The 21097-nt window shown below is 46.2% G+C and overlaps 1 protein-coding gene across 1 annotated transcript in view; it reads left to right on the top strand.

Moving 5' to 3' along the window:
• LOC142584733 (complement C2-like) overlaps positions 1-21097 on the top strand; it is a 279859-nt gene that overhangs the window by 96934 nt on the left and 161828 nt on the right. The window contains exon 9 of the mRNA XM_075694959.1: positions 1136-1333. Within this exon, the coding sequence (XP_075551074.1) occupies positions 1136-1333 (198 nt within the window). The remainder of the gene's footprint in view (positions 1-1135; positions 1334-21097) is intronic.

The following is a 21097-nucleotide window of genomic DNA, read 5'->3' as shown; positions in this document are numbered from 1 at the left end:
TCTTTATAAAAACAAATACCACGTCCTCGTAAACTGAGCGGCATGCCGGTTGCCTCTAGCTTCTTGTCTTAATTTTCGCCAAATAATTTTCCATTGTCATTTGAGCGTCAAATACCCGCCGTGGTGGCTCAGTGGCTATGGTGTTGGGCTGCTGAGCACGAGGTCGCGGGATCGAATCCCGGCCACGGCGGCCGCATTTCGATGGGGGCGAAATGCGAAAACACCCGTGTGCTTAGATTTAGGCGCACGTTAAAGAACCCCAGGTGGTCAAAATTTCCGGAGTCCTCCCCTACGGCGTGCCTCATAATCAGAAAGTGGTTTTGGCACGTAAAACCCTAAATATTATAGTTATTATTGCGCGTCAAATGATTTGACCTTCAGTTGGTATGCGCAACTTCCAAGCGCATTACCAAGTAGCAGGCCAAGTCTCACAACTAATTTACCAAGCTAAGGCAACTCTAATCGCTTAAAGCGAATGTACCTCATTACTAATTGTGATCAGGTTCAATCGCCGCAGTAGTGGCACACACCTGTGCATTTCAGAATTGCTATTGTCAGGCTAGTTTGCGTGCTAGCTTGTGCGTGTTTCAAGTTTGTGTGCCACATTCTAGAAAAGCCGCCGTCCTTTTTCTGTATCTCCGAATGTCAGCGCCGCCCAATAGCATACCCGACGGCACATGGACAAAAGGGTCTGTTTCTTTATGCGTTACAGGCGTAGCTTACACAACGTGGCAATGTGTCTTCCTTATACCTCTGACAGCGTATAGCCAGGCGTCCAAAGAATTTCTTTTAATTTTGTATTTTTCTAATGTAAATTCCTATAAAAGCAGGCAAACATTACTTGTACTCATGTTCTCTACCCAGACACACTGTTAATTAAGCAGGCCACTTGGTTAAGCAAAAATGTACTCTGCATCCGCTACGTAATATGAAGACGTGTATCAATGGCTACACAGAGGATGATAGGGAGCAGACTTTATAAAATATCGGAGTTACTGAAAATCTACGCAGTGCATATTACGCTCTGAGTGTGAGACTGACAAACTTCTCAGCCGCGATTCCGTCAATAGTGCACCATTTATGAAGCTGAAAATTGATTTCTGCTTTCTTTATTAATTATTATGTTGCTTTACAGCGATGATACAAGCTGCTGGCAGCAGGATGTGCCTCGACCCTGGCACACCAGATAATGGCGTGAGGTTCGGTCGCAACACCTTCTCGGTCGGAAGCAGAATCAGGTTTGCCTGCAACTCCAATTATCGCATGCGCGGAAACGACACTCTCAGGTGCCTGGAAGGTGGAAAATGGTCGAGCGCTCTTCCGGTATGCATTGGTAAGTGACACATTTTCATCAATCTACTCGCACAGCTTTAAAAAAGCCAGTTTACTAGAATCTCGATAATAAAATATTGATCCCATTGCACACATAAGAAAATATACTCATTCTAAATGCTTAGCTACTGTCACCTATACTCATTAAGAATGCTTCAAGCCTCTACGCACAAGGGCTACGAAGTGCCCTTGTGCGACTAAACATGGGCAGAGAGACATACCAGTACATCAAAGACTTCCTGACGGAACGGACCACCGAAATCTGCGCGGGAGACCTGCAGCTCGAAGAGAAGAAGCTGGGCAGCGTCGGAACTCCGCAGGGCTCGGTGATCTCCCCGCTTCTCTTCAACCTCGTGATGATCGGGGTGGCCAACCGGCTAGAAAGAGTAGCGGGAGTCCGGCACACCATCTACGCCGACGACGTTACGCTATGGGTACCGGGAGGAAGCGACGGACACATCGTGACAACGCTGCAAGAAGCGGTGAGCCACCACGGCTCACATCCTTTGGGACTGTAGTATAAATCCACGTGTAGCCAGTGAGAAGACGACGATCCCGCCGCAGCTAGAGGCCGCAACGAGGACCTATGACCAAGATACACAACTAAAGGCCGTCCAGCAGGTCTCGGCAGCTCTAGAGAGGCAGCGACCTCGCGAAACCGAGGAGAAGGGGGCAGCACCCCCAGGAAGGGGGTGGCGGCCCTCTCGGTTCCGCGGAAGTAGCGAGGAACCAAGACCTCGAGGCGCACAATGCACGAGACTGATGTAGTGGCCGCGTCGCGGTAAAAGCTTGTCCTCCCTGCGTGGAGGGAGCCTAACCGACTCTGCAGGCATATTTACTAAAGTTGTTCTCTCTCACCCGCCGTCGTTGCTCAGTGGCTATGGTGTTGGGCTGCTGAGCACGAGGTCGCGGGATCGAATCCCGGCCACGGCGGCCGCATTTCGATGGGGGCGAAATGCGAAAACACCCGTGTGCTTAGATTTAGGTGCACGTTAAAGAACCCCAGGTGGTCAAAATTTCCGGAGTTCTCCACTACGGCGTGCCTCATAATCAGAAAGTGGTTTTGGCACGTAAAACCCCAAATATTATTATTATTAAAGTTGTTCTCTCTCTCTCTCTCTGAAGTGTTCATTACGTTTCCTGGAATCGAGCATGAACGTCGTTATGGTACTATATCCAGAGAAGCCGCAAATTCATTGTTACTTGACAAGGTATTCTTGCCCTAAAGTAAAATGCGGCAGTATTGGCATGCAGAAATGCACACAGAACCTGGAACCTAACCATAGGTTCCTGCATGAATGCGACGGTAAACTTCAAGAAAATTACATTTTCGGTAAGTTGTTTATCATCATTTAGACTATTCCATTGGATCACTTTATCAAGCAGTGAGAGCAATTAATGTCTCCTTTTTTATCCCCACCTTTATTAATAGATTCACAAAGTACAACGGCACGAAGTGTGTAGCGTAGATCACATGAAACACATCCCCCAACCTTGCGTCGCTGCAGAGCCAGCTGATCCTCTCGGAGGCTCAAATACCGCGTCACCTGTAGGTGTTCCGGCTTCATATCCGTTTTCATATTCTGGCTCCGTTCTTTCTTTCTGTGAAGTTTCTGCGCACGAAATTCCACTTCTGTGCCGTTTGTGTGACTCTTGTACCGGTATACATATCGTAAATTTCGCGCCGAGGCTCTTCAGTAGCTACAATAGACAGTTTTAGTACTGCGTACGTAGCACACTCTACGGCGTTGCGTACGCAAGCTCGCTGCGTTCTGCAAAGTGCGCATGAGCAGAACGCAAGATGAGCAGTACCTGATGCGTACGCGGCCACTGCGCACGCAAGCATCCGATTCTTGCGTACGTACGTAGGGAGCCTTGCGTACTGCTGTCGTCGTTCTCGTTTATCCGGCAGACCGCCAGACAAAAAAGTTTCCCAAAATGGCAGCGTCAAAGGCGACCAGCAGAAGGCTGTACTCTCCGATGGCCTACGATTTGGCTTTGCTGCGTGAAGTGAACGCGCAGAAGCAATTCCCGGATCCTGCACGGTGAGAATGCATAGCAATAATAGGAACTTTGTTTTTGAGAACATCTTCAGTGTGTGCTGTTGTTTGCGCGAAAGGCTCGACCTGCTTTTTGCGCAGTTCGTCGCAAATGACCTTGCCAGCCCCAGAAAGCAAGTACTCCGTTTTTATTTTTCTCCATATGATTCGTGTGTTTGATCCGCATTAAAAGTAGAGTCTCCCAAAGGCCTAAATATCGTTCGACAAAGCGGAAACGCGCCCACACGTCACATCACATTGCGAGATCAACAGCGTTCAACCGACGGCTCCGCGTACGGGCGGACGCGGCCAATGCGCTCCGACGCGCCCGGCGTCAGACGCTCGCCCGCTTACGTAGGTAGGCATTTCGGAGTAAAATAAAAGCCCTAACGCGATACTCGCTCCTACGTTCTGCAAAGCACTTGCGTGCTGTGTGCGTATCGTCATGGCGCAGTACTAAAAACCTGAAACTCGGCTTTCTGTGAGATGAAATATTTTTAATATACTTTGCGTTAAATTGGAAGACATGGATTCTGCCTCGTAATCAACAGAAATATAACAATACCCTAACACAAATATCGAAATAAGAGTCTAGCAAGGGCTACCACATAACGGTAGGCGACGTTCATTTTATAGGGCTGCTGCTTGCGAAAACAGCAATAGGTTGGAAGGCCTTGGCCGGCTAGCTGCCTTTACGCTTAGGCTTCATTTTAGAAGTCGGCATGTGGAGCATACGTCATTGATCTTGGTTTAGCTCGCAATTATGTGCGGAAGTTAATTTCATGAAACATTAAACTTCCATGCCTTCGAAAAGTATCTTGTGCTGAGAGCTTTTTAATGCAGTAAGAACAAGAGCCATAACCACTCTTAACATCATTGAAAAGCATATTCTCACTGTTGACACATATGAAAGGGGCAAAATGTTGTACTCGCGAAGAAAGGAGTGGCCTTATGGGTTACAAATGTGCAAGAGTAGGCAAATTAGGAGCCACTCTTCACGCTAGTGCCGACTCTTCTTGCTGTTGCACTTTCCAGCTGCTACGCATTCCTTAATAACAGTTTGTTCACTTTCAGGAATGTTCAAACTGTCCAGCTTGTCACGAAGGGACTCTTCCGACATTGTAGACATCTTTCCTGAAAGTAGTTAAGCTGGGATATCAAAGAGCCCACTTTCTTCTTCAGACGATCAACAGACCTTCAGAATGCACACTTTGCGCGTCCGAAGGTCATCACATCAACCTTTTGATTGCTGGCAAATCAAAGATATCACAGAGGCCGCTTTTGTTTTACCTTATCTAGTTTACATTTCTCGTGCAGCTATGGTGGTGCAGTTTGAAGGCACTGGCATCGTTGGCATATAGCTGTATCAGTATTGAGCAGTAGGACAAAACTCGATGCTAATATTTAGCCTCTCACCGAATGAGACATCTATTTGGGGGGTATAAGTGACTAGCAGGAGCCACATTGTAGCGGTACTCTTCAACACCCGCAGCAGCTCGCTCAGCGAAACGCATTGCTTGTGCGGCCACTTTCGCAGCACAAGACACGTGAATTTATGAAAGCACAACTGTTTTTTGCCCCGTCGATGTCCAGTTTATGATGTGCCTAAGCTGGAGCTGCTAGAGTGATGAATTCGGTGTTTTTCAAGAGGTCGACCATTCCTGGTTCTACATCTGCCTCGGTGCTGAGCAGTGAGGTGATGGTGCCACAGGAAACTGAGACAATTTCGCCAAAGGGCGGTATCACTGTTGGCGCCTCGAGTATCCAACTATGGTTCCTCGACGGCGGCAGTTTGATGCATCTTCGTCAGTAACACGGCGTTTGTTGGCGGCAAGGAAAACACGGTTCGCAGGAAGTTTTCTTTTCTTCACAGTCTTATCAAGTACCTCGAGCAGCCTGAAAATATTGTTGGGACCACGTCTTTTGCTAAAGCAGTGATAGAAGGCACTCTTCCAGGAACATGTGCTTTGTATAACACTTCCCGTAATTCGGTGACAAATCGCGCACCAAAGTGTTTTTCACAAAGAGAATATGTTGCTTACAACTCACGACCCTTCCATGGGATAGTGAGTCGCCAAACTTTCAAGCGGTCCTCTTCCTTCGGGGCGGCGAATAAATGACGCTTTCTCCCTGCACGGATTCTAACCCGAGTTACAAGCGCGGTACAAAACACTTCTTTCCCATCTCGCATTCATTCCATGTACCACTTACTCCACAATTAGAGTGGCCAGTGTGGTCAACACTAATGAAACACACTCACACACAATCACAACGCAAAATAAAACTGGTAACAGTCGTCACACGTGCTGTCCTGTAAGCGCCGCGGCCACTGCGGACTAGTTCTGCGAAATGGCGGCGAGCAAAATGGATTAGATCGACACGTGAAAGTGGCTAGAAGTAGCTAAAAAATCTAATGTTGAACTAAAAGGAACAATTTTTTTTCCAAACGCTTTTTTAGCCTATTCTAAGTACATAACACCCACATTGGCAGCCGGGTCCTTCCACGCCAACTGCTCCAGACTTTTCACTCGGCCATCTTCAATTTCATGAAAAAAAAATCATGGCTTATTGCGTTACTGTGACAAAGATTAACAAAGCTCGGTTCTGTCGAAAATCTTTTTTCGCACTGTGGCCACTTTGGAACTGTGGCACACGAATAAAAGTGATTGTTTTTAATATATAGTAACTTGAAGTGAATTAGTTTTACATTCCTTTGAATATAGAACACGGAAGGAGATACGAAAACGTAGAAATTCGAATTTTTAATGAAATTTTATGTCGTCCCAGTAGTCATTCCAACTATTTCTGTAGGTTTTCCGGAAGGCGAAGAATCCGATAAAAATGTTTCAGAGATAAAAAACATAACGCGTGTGAGCAAAAAATTTCAAACTTGAGAAAATTTGCTTTTAGAGGCACATTCAGCCGTCAATTCGGAAGTGAGATGGTCCTGTAAAAATATGAAAAATTATAGGTTGCACAGCAACATGCAATCGCATATATTTCTGAAAGTATTAATCAGAACAACTTTTGTTTTAAATGAGAAAATAATTTCGGAATTTGAGTACTTGCATTCAATCCCAGCATTACTCCGTGCTTGCTCTTCACTGCAGTGCACGCTATAGCCGACGTCAAAGAGACACATAAGAAACACTGCACCATGGTCCAAGTGGAAGCTCTTTAAATTTCACTTTTGGAGACTTCGCTGGTGTGTTCATTCACATTTTATCACTTTAAACTCTTGAGTCGCTGAGTACGACGTAAGTCCGGATGCACCATTGAGAGGCATGTTACATGTTAGAGATATGTAATCCCTTTGATGAAATCATCACTAACTGCAGCTGCAGATATCGATGGCTGGTCGGGGCCAATATATAAATACACACTTTTTTCTGTGCTTTCCTGAAGTTCACTGGTTTTCCTTGTGTAAGACTTCCAAGCCTTCGGTCTTCCTTTTCTCTTCAGGGGGCTCTCTCCAATCACCGTAAGTGCCTCATTGATGTCCATCCCTATAACTTCCGGGTGACTGCAATGGTGAGATTGGCCATCACTTCCTTACACTGTCGGTTGAGAAGTTCGAGTTTCCTGCATGCTATAGCTCCGTCGGCTGCAATTCTGGCAGAGCAGCTCTCCCGGAATCAGCCCCAAGGAAGGTAGGCGGTCGGCGGGAGCCGTTGTAATCACCCCGGTACCGCGGCATTTCTTGATACGCTGGGAGAAGGGATATCAGCAAAATTTAGAATTCATTTATGTGTTCCACTTCTTAACGTACACGCGGTATTGATCGGCACATGCTGGTCTGTTATCATGAGACTCCTTAGCCTGCAGGATCAAGACACACCGATCCGTTTCAGACAGGTCTTCCACATTTATGGTTCTCCACCCACTTGTTTGTGTAAGCCGAGTAAGCAAGGAGGAAACTCACAATCTAAAGTCTATTTTTTATCCTCAGAAGCGTAATGTTTTTGATCTCTGAAACATCTTTATCGGCTTCTGCGCCTTTGGACAACATAGAGAAATAGTTAGAATCTCTACTGTGTGATCATAAAATTTCATTAAAAATTTCGAATTTCCTCTTTTTGTACTTTCTTCCTTGTTTTATATTTTAACAAACGTAAGGCAAATTCAGCTCAATTTAATGCGTATGAAAGAGCAATGTATCTTATATTTACGAAAAACCTCTTATAGTCATGCGCAAAAATGTTTATTTCGTACGACTTTTTGGCTTAGACTAGGTTCTGCTACCGCTTGCAAACCTTATATGGCGGCCATGGCGCGAAAAATTTTTTTCACCAAAAACAAGCAGGGATATTGTTTGTTATAGCAACGCCAAAAGTCATGATTCTTTTTAAAAGAAATAGAAGATGTCCGAGCGCCAAGACTAGATAAGTTGGAACGGAATGACCCAGCTGTCTTATCGTTGTTAACAACGGCCCGCTGACATGAAAGTTTTAGCTGTTAGGAATGGCCTGCCGAGGTGGCAACTTGCAAGTTTTGCCAGCCGGTTACGACAGCGGCAGCAAACTTTTCTTGGAACGCCACCGCAAACCTCTAGCCATGGCGTCACTAAGGAGACTGTGTGTGGAGTTTGACGAAGCAGGCTTTGTGCCTGAACCCGCCACCGCGGACCTGATCTGCTATGAGCGGGGGAGTTGCCGTGGTAACGTCTACGGAGAACACTTCCTACGAGCCGTTCAAGAAGGAAGACAATGGACACCGCGGCAGCCGCGCTGAGGGGGTCAGCTCCGAGTTCTACGAAGGCCCTCTGCCCTCTGGGGGGCGGGGGGGGGGGGGGGGGGACCGTGAACCTGTGCGGGTGTGTGTGTGTGAGTGTGTGTGGGAGTGTGGAATCCCTCGCGAAGAGGCGGCTCGTCTCCAGGTCGAACGCTTCCCTCACCTTGGCATCGAGGGAGGACCGAGTGTTTATAAACCGCTATTGTGCGGCTGCTCAGTGCACTTTCTCTCGCAGATATGCTAGACTGCTGAACTGCAGCATCCTGGTGTAGATACTGTAAATAAACCCATATTCCTCGTTCTCGATGAGAAGCAATCCGTCCTTCAACAACTTCCTCAGCGTGGATAAGTTGTATGACGGCATGAGCCAGCTACCTTCTAATTCATGCCCGACTCCAATCTTGACAACTGCTTACGAGCGATGGGATAGAGCCCCCAATCCTGACAACTGGCTGACAGCGGTGAGATAGACTTTGCGACGTGATGCTGTGTCTGCGGTGAGTGCTTGGTTCTTGCTTTGACTCTCTAGGTTTCATTTTGTGGTTGTTCTGTTTAGAACTCTGGGGAAGCTAGATCGTTGGTGGTTAGCTAGGTTCTGTTTTCCTAGGTAGATTTAGCGAGCAGGACCAAGGCAGTAAAACAGCAATATGGAATTAAGGAGACTGCTGAGAGACGAATTGTTGATTGTTGGCGAGGAACTGGGCCTACATGTACGCAAGGAAATGCTAAAATCGGAATTATTGCAGCTGATTTCCGAACAAGGCAGTGAGGAAGAAATCGAAATGGGGTCGGAACTTCTGAAGAAAAGAGAGAAACGGGACAAAGAGAGAGAAGAACGGGATAGAGAAGAACGGGACAAAGAGAGAGAGGAACGCGAGTTAAGAAATATGCAACTTGAACTCGAAAGCAAACGTTTGGAGTTGTCTCAAGGAAGTGAAGGGGCTCTGGGACAATCAAGTGAGACAGAATCATACCGCATGGACAGGCTATTAAAGACATTTGAGGTCGGGACCGACATAGGCTTGTTCCTAAGCAATTTTGAAAGGACTTGCGAGAAGATGAACTTCGGTAAGTGTACATGGCCACAGCGGTTGCTGTCTATGTTGTCGTGTGAGGCGGCGGAAGTAATCGCCAGACTCAGTGCACAGGATGCATATGATTATGCGGACGTTAAGGCTAGTCTCCTGAAGAAATACCGCATTTCAGCCGAAGCTTTTCGGCAAAGCTTCAGAAGCGCAGACAAGAAAGATAGCGAGGGGTATTCGGAGTTTGCATACGGCTTAAAGGCCAACCTAGTCGAGTGGCTGAAAAGCGCGGAAGCGTACGACAGCAGAGACATGATCATTGAATGCATGTGTCTAGAGCAGTTTTACAAAAGCATCCCGCAAGCTGTGAAACTGTGGGTGCAAGACAGAGGGAATATAAACACAGTGGAAAGGGCGGCTGAATTAGCCGAAGAGTACGCAACGCGTGGAAAGTTGAATGTCGAGGACGGAAATTGGGACGGTCGAAATGGACAGCGAAAACCATTTCCGTTCAAAAAGGGTTCGCAGACTAGACGACCGGAGCCTGTAGACGTGGAGGAAAAGCCCTCAAAAAAGAGCGAGGAGAAATCAAACCGGGAAACATTACCAAAAGAGCAGAAAAAAAATTCGAATCTTTCAGACCAATCAGCTGTTATAAATGCCACAAACTGGGACATACAGCTATAAACTGCGGGGATCCTAGCGTAGTTTTCTCCTACGTGGGGGAAAAAAAGGAGAATATGGAATTTTAAGCCCATATTTTTACGACCTGCAAGTTAATGGCAAACTATGCCGGGTGCTAAGAGACAGCGCCGCCACGATGGACATTGTCCATCCGTTTTACATGACGGTAGATGACTTGACCGGAGAAAAGTAGCATGACTCAAACAGGTTGTAGGAGAACACAGCGTGTGTCTGCCCATGGCCAAAGTCAAAATCAGTGGACCATTCGGGGAGCTAGTGACCGAGGCGGCAGTTTCCAAATTTTTGTTACTGCAGTACCCTTACATTTTGACATCGTTCAACTCAGTTACTGCGTGAAAAAGGGCTTAAACTGGGAGAGGGCATGGTACAGGCATTGACCCGAGGCCAAGCTCGTAAAATCGCGTCGCTTTCAGCTGAAAATGCACAAGCTGCTCCAGCAGAAGCAGAAAAAGGGATGACTTCCATACCCGAATCCGAGCTAGGCCCGAGGGACAAGAATACAGTTGAGGAGAGCCTGCCAGCTGACCAGCTCAATGAGAGCGCATCACTAGAGTGTCAAAGTTCAAGCCTGCAGGATTGCGTCAAGCAAGCTGACGCAATCGCAAGCGAGACAGGATCGTTATTATCACCGGCCTCAAAGAACTTTGATCAGCTCTCACTAGTGGATAGAGAGTCACTGGCAGCCGAGCGAAAGAATGGTGAGGCCTTAGCTAAATTATATCACACAGCTAAAGAAGGCATTGTTAGGCGCAACGTGACGATACATGAGAGAGGATGATTGCTGTATCGGCACTACAGAGATCGAAAGGGTAGGATTTTAGATCAGTTAGTCGTACCTACTAAGTACAGGGAGGACCTTTGAGTCTCTGTAATGGAAATGGGTGGTCCGGCCACCTAGGCATTAACAAATCGAAGGAACGATTGCTTATGGAATACTACTGGCCTGGCTGTTTCAAAGACGTAGAAAACTTTGTAAGATCATGCGACGCCTGCCAGTGCTTGGGTTAACCAGGAGAGACATGGAAAGCTCCACTAAAGGTAGTGTCCTTAATAACAGAACCTTTCAGACGACCGTTAGCACCGATGTCACTTTTCTTGGCATACATCTTGACCCTAACCTTACATTTCGCTCTCACTTCCAACATCTCAAGCACAAGACTGCGTTTGGTATACGTGCATTAATTAAAGCTCGCCCTTTTTTTTCTCGTGAGGCTCTGCTAGCTTTGTATTATGCGTTCATTCATAGTCACATTAATTACGGCATTGTTTCATGGGGCAACACGTACGCTTGTCACTTATCATCAATTCAACATATCCAAAATCAGTCAATACGCATTATCACTTCTAGCTCCATGCAATCCAATGCCTCTTTGTTACTTCGCGCGTATAATATCTTGTCTATTAATAATTTGTTCCAGTTTAACATACTCGTCTTACTCCACAAGTTGCTTCATAATAACCTTATGTATCCGTTCATTGCAACAGACCTTTTGCAGAATAAAAATATGACCAGATTTGCAGCTAACAACAATTTCTTGTTGCCCATGGTTCATACCAATTACGGCAAAAAAAAACATCTTCCTTCGCTGCAATTTCTCTTTGGAATGAATTACCATCAACCATAAAATCCTGTACTTCTCTTGCAATTTTTAAAAATCACGTTAAGCATCATTTACTGCGATAACTTAACTACGATCTAGCGGTGTACCTCTGACATTTATCTCATATGTCATTTTTTGTATTTCATCCATGCTTTTTTTCCGACTTTCTGTTATAACGTGCTTTTTCGTGTTTGATTGTAAATGACATCTCTAATGATGAATTTCATCTGTAGATGTTGTTTATAATACGCTAATTTGCTGACTATTGATATCACCATCAATGTTGTTATTATTAACCGAGGGTCCCACTACAGTTCTTTCACTTTGGGACCCTCGTCTGTATATTTCTCATGTAATTACTTCTTTTTTTTGGAACGAATAAATCTGAATCTGAAATCTGAAATCTGACTTGTGATAAACAGGGTAGGGCCTCTACCAAAAACAAAATCGGGTTACGGGTACTTCTTTACCATGCTGTGTCCGGCTACAAAGTTTCCAGAAGCAATCCCTCTGAAAGAGCTCATCTCTACCGAAGTAGTAGACGCGCTTTTGACAGTGTTTGCACGAGTTGGGTTTCCAGCCGAAATTCAGGCGAATCAAGGGTCAGTATTCACCACCACACTGACTTCCACATTCTTGCGAAAGTGCACGGTAAAGTTAATACACAGTTCCGTCTATCATCCTCAGTCAAACAGTGCAGAGAAGTGGCATTCAGTGCTTCAGCGAGTTTTGCGTGCCCTCTGTTACGAGCACAAGGAGGACTGGGAGAACTGTCTGCGGCAACTTTGTTTGCTTTGCGAACAGTTGCACATAAAGCGACAGGGTTCTCGCCAGCAGAACTAGTGTATGGGAGGACACTCCGTTCTCCACTAAGAACGTTACTAGAGATGTGGGAGGAAAGAGAAGAGAGTCCTAGAATGGTTGCATACGTGCTAAATCTGCTGGAACGGCTAAGCGCCACCCAAGAACTAGTCGAAATGAACATGGGAGTAGCTCAAAAGAACGCCAAATTCTATTACGACAAGAATGCGAGGCTTCGTACGTTTAACACCGGAGACCAGGTAATGATCCTCAAACCTTCAAGAAAGAACAAGGTTGAAGTTCTCTGGGACGGGTCCGTTAAAGTGTTGCACAAACTGTCAGATACTAACTATGCTCTGAAAATGCCCGGTCGCCGGAAGGAGGGGAGGATATATCACTGCAATTTGATCAAGCCATATATAGAGCGGAGCGAAGTCGTTAACTATACCATCAAAGAGCAGGATGGCACTAGTACAAAGTTTTAAGAGTATAGGGCAACCTCCAGCTCTGAAATCGGCCTAGAATAAGCAGTAAAACATTCGGTAAGCTCGCACGCTCTTATACCCTAGCAGATAAATGAGCTAAAAGGGGTGTTAGGGGAATATCTCGACAGATTGAATGATCGGCCGGGTAGAAGCGAGCTAATAACGCATGAAATAGAGCTGACATCAACCGAACCCTTAAGATCAAAGCTCTACAGGGTGTCGCCAAGACAGAGAGAGACTATGGAGGCAGAGATACAGCGTATGCTGGAGTTGGGAGTTATTGAGCCGGCTGAGAGTGACTACACGTCACTGCTAAAACTGGTAGAAACCCCTAACAAGGACCCTCGTCAGTGTGTTGACTACAGGAACTTAAATGCCATCACTAGGGATCAGCTGCGCCCGATACCCAACATTGAGGAACGAATTGAAAGGGTTAACGCTGCTAAACACATTTCAACTATAGATCTCGTTAGGGGTACTGGCAAGTTCCCCTTTCAGAAAGTGCCAGCCGCTATCCCGCATTTATCTCACCTGTAGGCACTTTTCGCGCTCTCGCACTCAGCTTCGGGCTAAAGAACGCGCCGTTTAGCTTCTCTACGTTAATGCATATTGTCCTAAAAAACTTCCAGGAGTGTGCCTTGCGATATCTTGATGATGTAGCAATTTTTTCGGACTGCTGGGAGCAACACGTATCGCACCTCCAACAGGTGTTCTCACGGTTGAGGGAAGCCAGCTTAACAACGAAAGCGGAAAAGTGTAGATTTGGTTGTTCGCAGGTTACATATCTGGGCCATGTTGTCGGTCAGGGCACGAGACGGCCGGCTGAGCTGAAAATAGCTACTGTTGGAGAATTTTCTCAGCCGCGCATGAAACAAACCTTCGTTCATTTTTGGGACTTGTGGGGTACTGTCAACGGTCCATTCCGAACTACTCGCAAATGGCAAGTCCATTAACGGACGCCCTCCGAAAGGGAGCACCGAGTAGCGCACACTGGGATAAAGACAAAGAGAAAGCTTTCCAAAGTTTGAAACGCTATTGGTTTCTCGTCCTGTGCTTCGCGCGCCAGACTACACAAAGGAATCCATAGTTCAATGCGACGCAAACGACCGAGGTATGGGCGTGGTACTTAGTCATGTCGGCAACGATAACGAGGAGCATCCTATCCTCTATGCCAGCCGTAAACTAAATTAAGAGAGGAAGCCTACAGCGCTTCAGGGAAGGAATGCGCTTGTTTAGTTTGGCCAACCCAGAAGTTGTCGTGTTACTTGTACGGAGCGAAGTTCATCTTCGAGGCCGACCACTGTCCTCTGACGTGGCTCAATCAAATGTCATAGAAAAATGGCCGTTTGCTCCGATGGAGCGTTACTCTCCAAGAGCACAACTTCTCCGTTAGATATAAGAAGGGAAAGTTGCATAGCAATGCGGATGGTTTGAGCAGGCTAATTTGAATTCTGCGTTTAAGGGTCCCGCCTAGGTTTTAGGGTTACTATAGTTAATTTTGTTAAGCCAAGAAGATCCCCTCTCATTTAGCAGGATTCCCTCCATGATTGCTGAATTTGTCAGCACGAAATTGCTTCAAGGACTGGCATAGCGAAATGCAGCATTTTTTGTTTCTGCACCTATGTTTTCTTTGAAGCCTAGCAGGTTTTAAGTGAGATCCAAGGTACGTCATCTCGGCGCAGAGCCGTGTTGTGGGGTTCGTTTTGTAGTTGGCTGTCCTTGTTGGACGTTTGGGGCGGTCACATCATTACACAAGTGGTCGCTGTGAGCCAAGACGTCACCCCCTGGCAACCAACCGTTCTCTTCCTGCCCAGCGGTTGACAGCGCTGGACAGTCGAGACTTTCCGGGCCATGGAGGCGCTTTAAGAACGGCCCACTGACATGCAAGTTTTAGCTGTTAGAAATGGCCTCCCGATGTGACAACGTGCAGGTTTTGCCAGTGCGACAGCGGCGGCACACTTTTCTTGGAACGCCACCGCAAACCTCTAGCCACGGCGTCACTAAGTCGACTATGTGTGGAGAACAATACGCGCGTCCTCGACTCTCCGTCGCAGGAGCCGAGTTTGACGAAGCAGGCTTCGTGCCTGAAGCCGACACCCCGGACCTGATTTGCTATAGGCAGGAGAATTGCAGCGGGAACGTCTACGGAGACCCCTTCCCATTCGTCGTTCAAGAAGCAAGGAAATGGACACCACGGTGGCAGCGCCGAGGGGGTCAGCTCCTAGTTCTGCGAAGGCTCTCTGCCCCCTGGGAGGGGGGGGAGGGGGGACCGTGAACCTGTGCGGGTGTGTGTGTGTGTGTGTGTAATCCCTCTCGAAGAGGCGGCTCGTCTTCGGGTTGAACGTTTCCCTCACCTTCGGATCGAAGGAGGACCGAGTGTTTATAAACCGCTGCCGTGCGGCTGCTCAGTGCACTTTCTCTCGCAGTCATGCGAGACTGATGAACTGCGATGTTCTGATGTAGATACTGTAAATAAACCCATATTCCTCGTTCTCGATGAGAAGCAGTCTCCAATCTTGACAACTGATTGCGAGCGAAGGGATTGAGCCCCCAATCCTGACATCGTAAAAGGGAAAAACACAGCTCTCAAATCACGTTTTCTTGCGGGCAACTACGCAGAGCACACACGAATGAATAGTGAATGTGCTGCCGAGCAGGTGTTGTTTCAGCAAAGCGTCCAAGCTTGTGCGCTCGTGAAAGACGAGGTGCGAATGCAATGGTGCTATGTAAACGCGTAAGGAAATGAACTACATATGCTTGATGGGCGGACACACAGGTCTATGAAGTCGACGCTGAAATGCTTAGCAGAACGTACGATTGCAAAAAACTTAATGAAACAAAAAATTGCCTCGTCGACACTAACGACTTCTTTATGAAAATAATAAAATATTTTGTTATTGGTGCCCATTCTCTAGCCCTATACTAAGAATTTCTACATTTTATTTTGTTGCCAAGGTTGTAAACGACATTTAGTTATCGCGCTGTGGCATAGTGGATGTACAGTGTTCTGGTTGATACATCAGATCTAGGTATTATACTACTGAAGTACAGCATAACCGAAAGGCGGACATTAGTAAGCTAACCCTATCTTGAGGCTGATGAGCACAAAATTATCACAAAAACACTTGAAAGCCTTTTGGATGGTTATCGTAATAACAAAATAAAGCTTTTGTTGAAGCTATACACACGTAGACATGTGAATGCCAAGAACGCCCGGCAAAAAGGCTCACCAGAATACAGTTGTTAAGAACAGTGAATTAAACAAAACCTAGCAACAGACTTGCTGAAAGGCTGTAAAATACATACTTCACTGGGTGAAGTCATCATTACCAAAATACGGTACAATAGAAAAGCAAAGCAGAGTGTAATCTTCCACACCCAGCAAACAAAACGGTGATCTAGACGAAGGCCGCGCAGTTCATACGGAGTGCAAAACATTTCCGCACACATAATTTGCAACATCACATGACACGTTCAAACAAATCCAACAAAATTGCGCATTTGCAACGAACGGCACAATTTAGAATAGCATTTGATACACATACCGTACAATGGAGAGTTTAGCGTACTTCTAAGCATGCAATCAACCACAATGGCGAACAAAAAAGCATTGCAATTCATAACAGTATCCCATACCTATATCAATGCCCAGTGATACAAATATTGTGTGCGAACTTGAAAAGATCAAAACAGTTATACCGCATTAGCAGAATATATAGAGCAAAATAAACAGAAAACTTACGATGCACTATTATAAATTTAAGCAAACATAGGACGGGCTTGGCCCCTAAATGCCTAATTATACAGCCTTACTAGTAGTACCGGTAAACAGGAAACAGTAGCAGTACATAAAGCCAATCAGTCCTGCAGTACACATTTCTTGCATAATACCTGCAGCTTGCAGAGCATCATCCTTTGCCATTGATTATGATGTAATCGCGCGAATTTCTGCTACCACGCCTCTTGGCAAGGTCAATTCATCATTATCCTCAACCTATTTTTTTGTCCACTGCAGGACGAAGGCCTCTCCCGGTTATCTCCGATTACCCCTGTTTTGCGCCTACCGATTCCAACTAGCGCCCGCCAATTTCCTAATTTCATTTCTCCACCCAGTCTTCTGTCATCCATAGCTGCATCTCCCTTCTCATGGTACCCATTCTATAACTCTAATGGCACAACGGTTATCTAACCTGCTCATTACACGACCTGCCCAGCTCCATTTTTTTCTCTTAATATCAATTAGATTATCGGCTATACCCGTTTGTTCTCTGATTCAAACCGCTCTCTTTCGGTCTCTTAACGTTATGGCTAGAATTCTTCATTCCATCGCTCTTTGCGCGGTCCTTAACTTGGTCTCCAGACTTTTGGTCAATCTCCAAGTCACTACCCAATATGTCAGCACCGGTAAATGCACTGATTTTACACCTTCCTTTTCAATGATAATGGTAAGCTTCCAGTCAGGAGCTAACAATGTCTTCCGTAGGCGATCCAACCCATTTTAACTCTTCTATGAAGCTCCTTGTCATGATCGGGTTTCCCTGTGGTTTTCCTTCACAGACTCTGGAGGCTGGCTGGCGATCCTGAACTCTTGTTCCGTTGCCTGGCTGTTCCTAATTACATGTGTCTTCTGCACGTTAATCTTCAAGCCCACTCTTACACTCTCGCTGTTAAAGTCCTCAATCATTTTTGTAATTCGTCTGCAGTGTTGCTGAATAGAACAATGTCATCGGCAAACCGAAGGTTGCTGAGATATTCGCCGTTGATCCCTACTCCTAAGCCTTCCCAGTTTAATACCTTGAATACTTCTTCCAGGTACGCCGTGAATAGCATGGGAGAGGTTGTTTCTCCCTTTCTTTATAGGTATCTTCCTACTTGTGTAGAATTAAGGTAGTTGTGGAATCTGTGTGGATGTTTTCCAAGGTATTTACGCAAGCGGTCTGCACTCCTTGATTACGTAATATCTCCATGACTGCTGGTATCTCTACTGAATCAAAGGCCTTTTTGTAATCTGCGAAAGCCACGTAGAGAGGCTTATTGAACTTTGCGGATTTCTCGATTACCTGATTAATGACATGGATGTGATACATTGCAGAGTATCCCTTCTTCAAGCAAGCCCTTGGTTGACTAAAGTCCAGTGTCGCCCTTATTCTATTGAAGATAATTCTGGTGAACATTTTATATAATTCTGGGTGTAAGCTAATGGGCCTATATCTTTGCAATTCTCTAACGTCTCCCTTCTGGATTCGTATAATGTTCGCATTCTTCCAGTTTTCGGGGACGCTTGCAGTCAATAGACACTTCTTATATATAAAGCCGCCAGTTTTTCAAGCCAGATGTCTGCGCCATCTTTAATTAAGTCCACCGTTGTTCCATCTTTTCCAGCCGCTCTTTCTCGTTTCATGTCTTGCAGGGCCCTTCTGACCTCATCTCTTATTATAGGAGGAGTTTCTGAATCCTGTTCAGTACTGTTTCTATAGAGGTATCCTGACGACTCTAGGTACTGCACAGGTCCGTATAAAATTATTCCGCTGCTTTTACTATACCTTGGAGATTGCTGATGGTATTACGCTGCTTATGTTTCATTGGATGCATATTGGTTCGTGCTATACCAAGTTTTTTTCACACTGATTTCAGGCCGGGTCCATTTTTTATGGCTTCTTCAGTTTTCTTACGTTATAGTTTCGAATATCACTTATCTTTGCCTTTTTGATCAGTTTTGATCCCGAATTCTCTCGTATCTCCTGAGCTGGACACTTCCATTCTTTGTCGCTTCTTTATTAGGTCCTTTGTTACTCCGGCGAACGTGCCTACTGATTGGCTTGGTGCCTTGCCTCCCACATCAGTGCTGCCTCTGTTAATTCATGACATAATTTTTGTGCCTCTCATGCCTGGGCACATTTAGTGTGTCAATGTCCAACCTATGCTCATGTCATTAGTCATGTCATTGTATTTTGCGACAGTGCTCATGTCGCAAAACCAACTTTCTACTCCAGCGTTAGAGAACGGCAACGACAGCACTGCCGTGGCCAGCGTGGGAAGCTCGGCAAAACGGTTTTCTCCCTGCGCGTCCCTATAGGAACGGACTTGTGTCCAGAAACCATCGCTTGTATTCGTAGAGCGCCATTTTACGTGCCACCAATTCCTCAACTGCGTTTCGCAAGCTGACACGGCTTCATAGGAGAGAAACTGTGCTGCCAATTTCGTAATTAACCCGCCGTGGTTGCTCAGTGGCTATGGTGTTGGACTGCTGAGCACGAGGTCGCGGGATCGAATCCCGGCCACGGCGGCCGCATTTCGATGGCGGCGAAATGCGAAAACACCCGTGTGCTTAGATTTAGGTGCACGTTAAAGAACCCCAGGTGGTCAAAATTTCCGGAGTCCTCCACTACGGCGTGCCTCATAATCAGAAAGTGGTTTTGGCACGTAAAACCCCAAATATTATTATTAATTTCGTAATTAGCTCATGTACTGCTTTCAGTGCGTGCTCTAGAGAGAGGAGCGAAGCATTTTCCAAGCAGTGAATGTTTTCTGGAAGCCGCTGACACGGCCATATCCAGCTTTTCTGGACACGTACCAACTAGCGCCCCAAGCGGCCCCGGCCCGAAGCTAGCGCATTTTCAATGGAACGAGCGGGTTTTTCGCGAATAACAAAAGCTGCAGGCCGATTATTGAAAAAGGCAGGTGACACACGTGTTCTGGAAGACAATCCACACGATCCAAATGCAGTGATCACTCTATGGCACGTAAGAATTTTGTTCCCACAGCGGTTAAAGTTTTAGCAATGGAAGCCTATGGAAACGACGAAAATTTGTGCTCCATTTTTGAGGCAATAACGATGACTGTAATAAAACTATGCCGTCTATCGAAATACGCGGTGCAGCGTATGTAGTCCGGAGACTCAGCTTTCGATTGATGCCTATCTCGACTCTCCACATATGGCGTAAGACTGTTCCCGAAAGCGATTTTTGTAACACTGTCGTGAAAATTCACGTGGTATGTATAAAAACATGCGCGTACCGCCTGGCGAAGCCTCGGTAACCGTGGCCGAGTGGTAGAATAGCGAGCACCTTTAGTCCCGCATCACGGTGGCCGCGGTTCAATTCCCGCTTCGCACTTTTTTTTAAAACCGCATAGCACCTAGTTTTGTAGTCTCTCACTAGATGGCAGAATCACAAAACTCAAGATTTGCTTTCGGTTCTGGTTTTCCAGTGGTGCTCTTGAAATATTATGCTTTCTATTTTTCCTTCATAAAACGTAGCAGTATCGTGTTCATTTCTCAAGTCATCGCTTTTATGAAGATTTCATTCATTGGACATCATAACTAGAAGCTTGCGCATGGCTTTGTGTTATGAAAAAAAAACTTTCGTGCTTTCTAGCGTGGAACCTGGGAGAACAAAATAGCCATTCTTATCGCGTTCTTCTGGAGGGTCCGTTTTCTTCGACTTTCGGCTGTCCTTAATGGCACACACTCCGAGCGAATCACGTCCACCTGTGCCACAATGCCACCCGGTGGCCAGTGCCATTCCTATGCAACATTCGTGTGGAACAAAGGGTCTGCTAGGCTGAGTCGCTGCCCGAACGTTAATTATTTCGAAATATTCATCCAAATAAGAAATGCACCAACTAGGAGAAGATGTGCAGCGTCTGGATTAATAGGTACTGTTAATGTGTTCCCTACAGCCAAGTGGTATCAATCCGTACGTGTGGCTGTAAAAAAACCATTTGAATAAATGTCCCGTGCTCTGTCTGCCCCGGTCGCTCTACAGAGAAGCTAGCTTGGCTAGCCCTCAGCATTTAGGATCAACATATGGTGTCCTTCGTTCGCTGCATTTGCTTTTAATGCGCAGCATTCTTTGGCGAGTACCCCAGCAGTTTGGTAGCAAAATCGTGCAAAATCGTGTCTGTAACGCCAAAAGCTTGACGCATTTCCCATATAAATATATAGGTCTTCATAAAAAGGGTTGGGGTGGCCAACTTAAAATTGGAAGTGGCATCAGCACTAATTTGGGCGTGATACAGAGATGAGTCAAGCTGAATTTGGTAGTGATATGGGAGTGGCCCTACCTAAATTTGGGGTGAAATGGTAGTGAGCCAACCTGAACTTGAGGCTGATAAGGGGGTGGCCCAACCTAAATTTGAGGTGATATAGGGGTGGGTAAGTCTAAGTTTGGGGAAATATGGGGGGTGGGCCAGCCTGGATTTGGGGATGATATGGGGGGTGGGCCACCCTAACCAAGGGCATGATATGGGGCTGGGCCAAGCTGAATCGGGGGGGGGGGCTAACCTAAATTTGGGAGTGATTTGCGGTGGGCCATCCTAAATTTGAGGTGATAGAGGGGTGGGCCAGGCTAGGTTTGGGGCTGATATGGGGGTGGGTC

Source organism: Dermacentor variabilis, chromosome 6 (genome assembly GCF_050947875.1).
Source record: "Dermacentor variabilis isolate Ectoservices chromosome 6, ASM5094787v1, whole genome shotgun sequence".
Lineage (NCBI taxonomy): Eukaryota > Metazoa > Arthropoda > Arachnida > Ixodida > Ixodidae > Dermacentor > Dermacentor variabilis.
The sequence above is the reverse complement of the archived record's forward strand: the minus strand, read 5'-3'. Positions and strand labels throughout refer to the sequence as shown.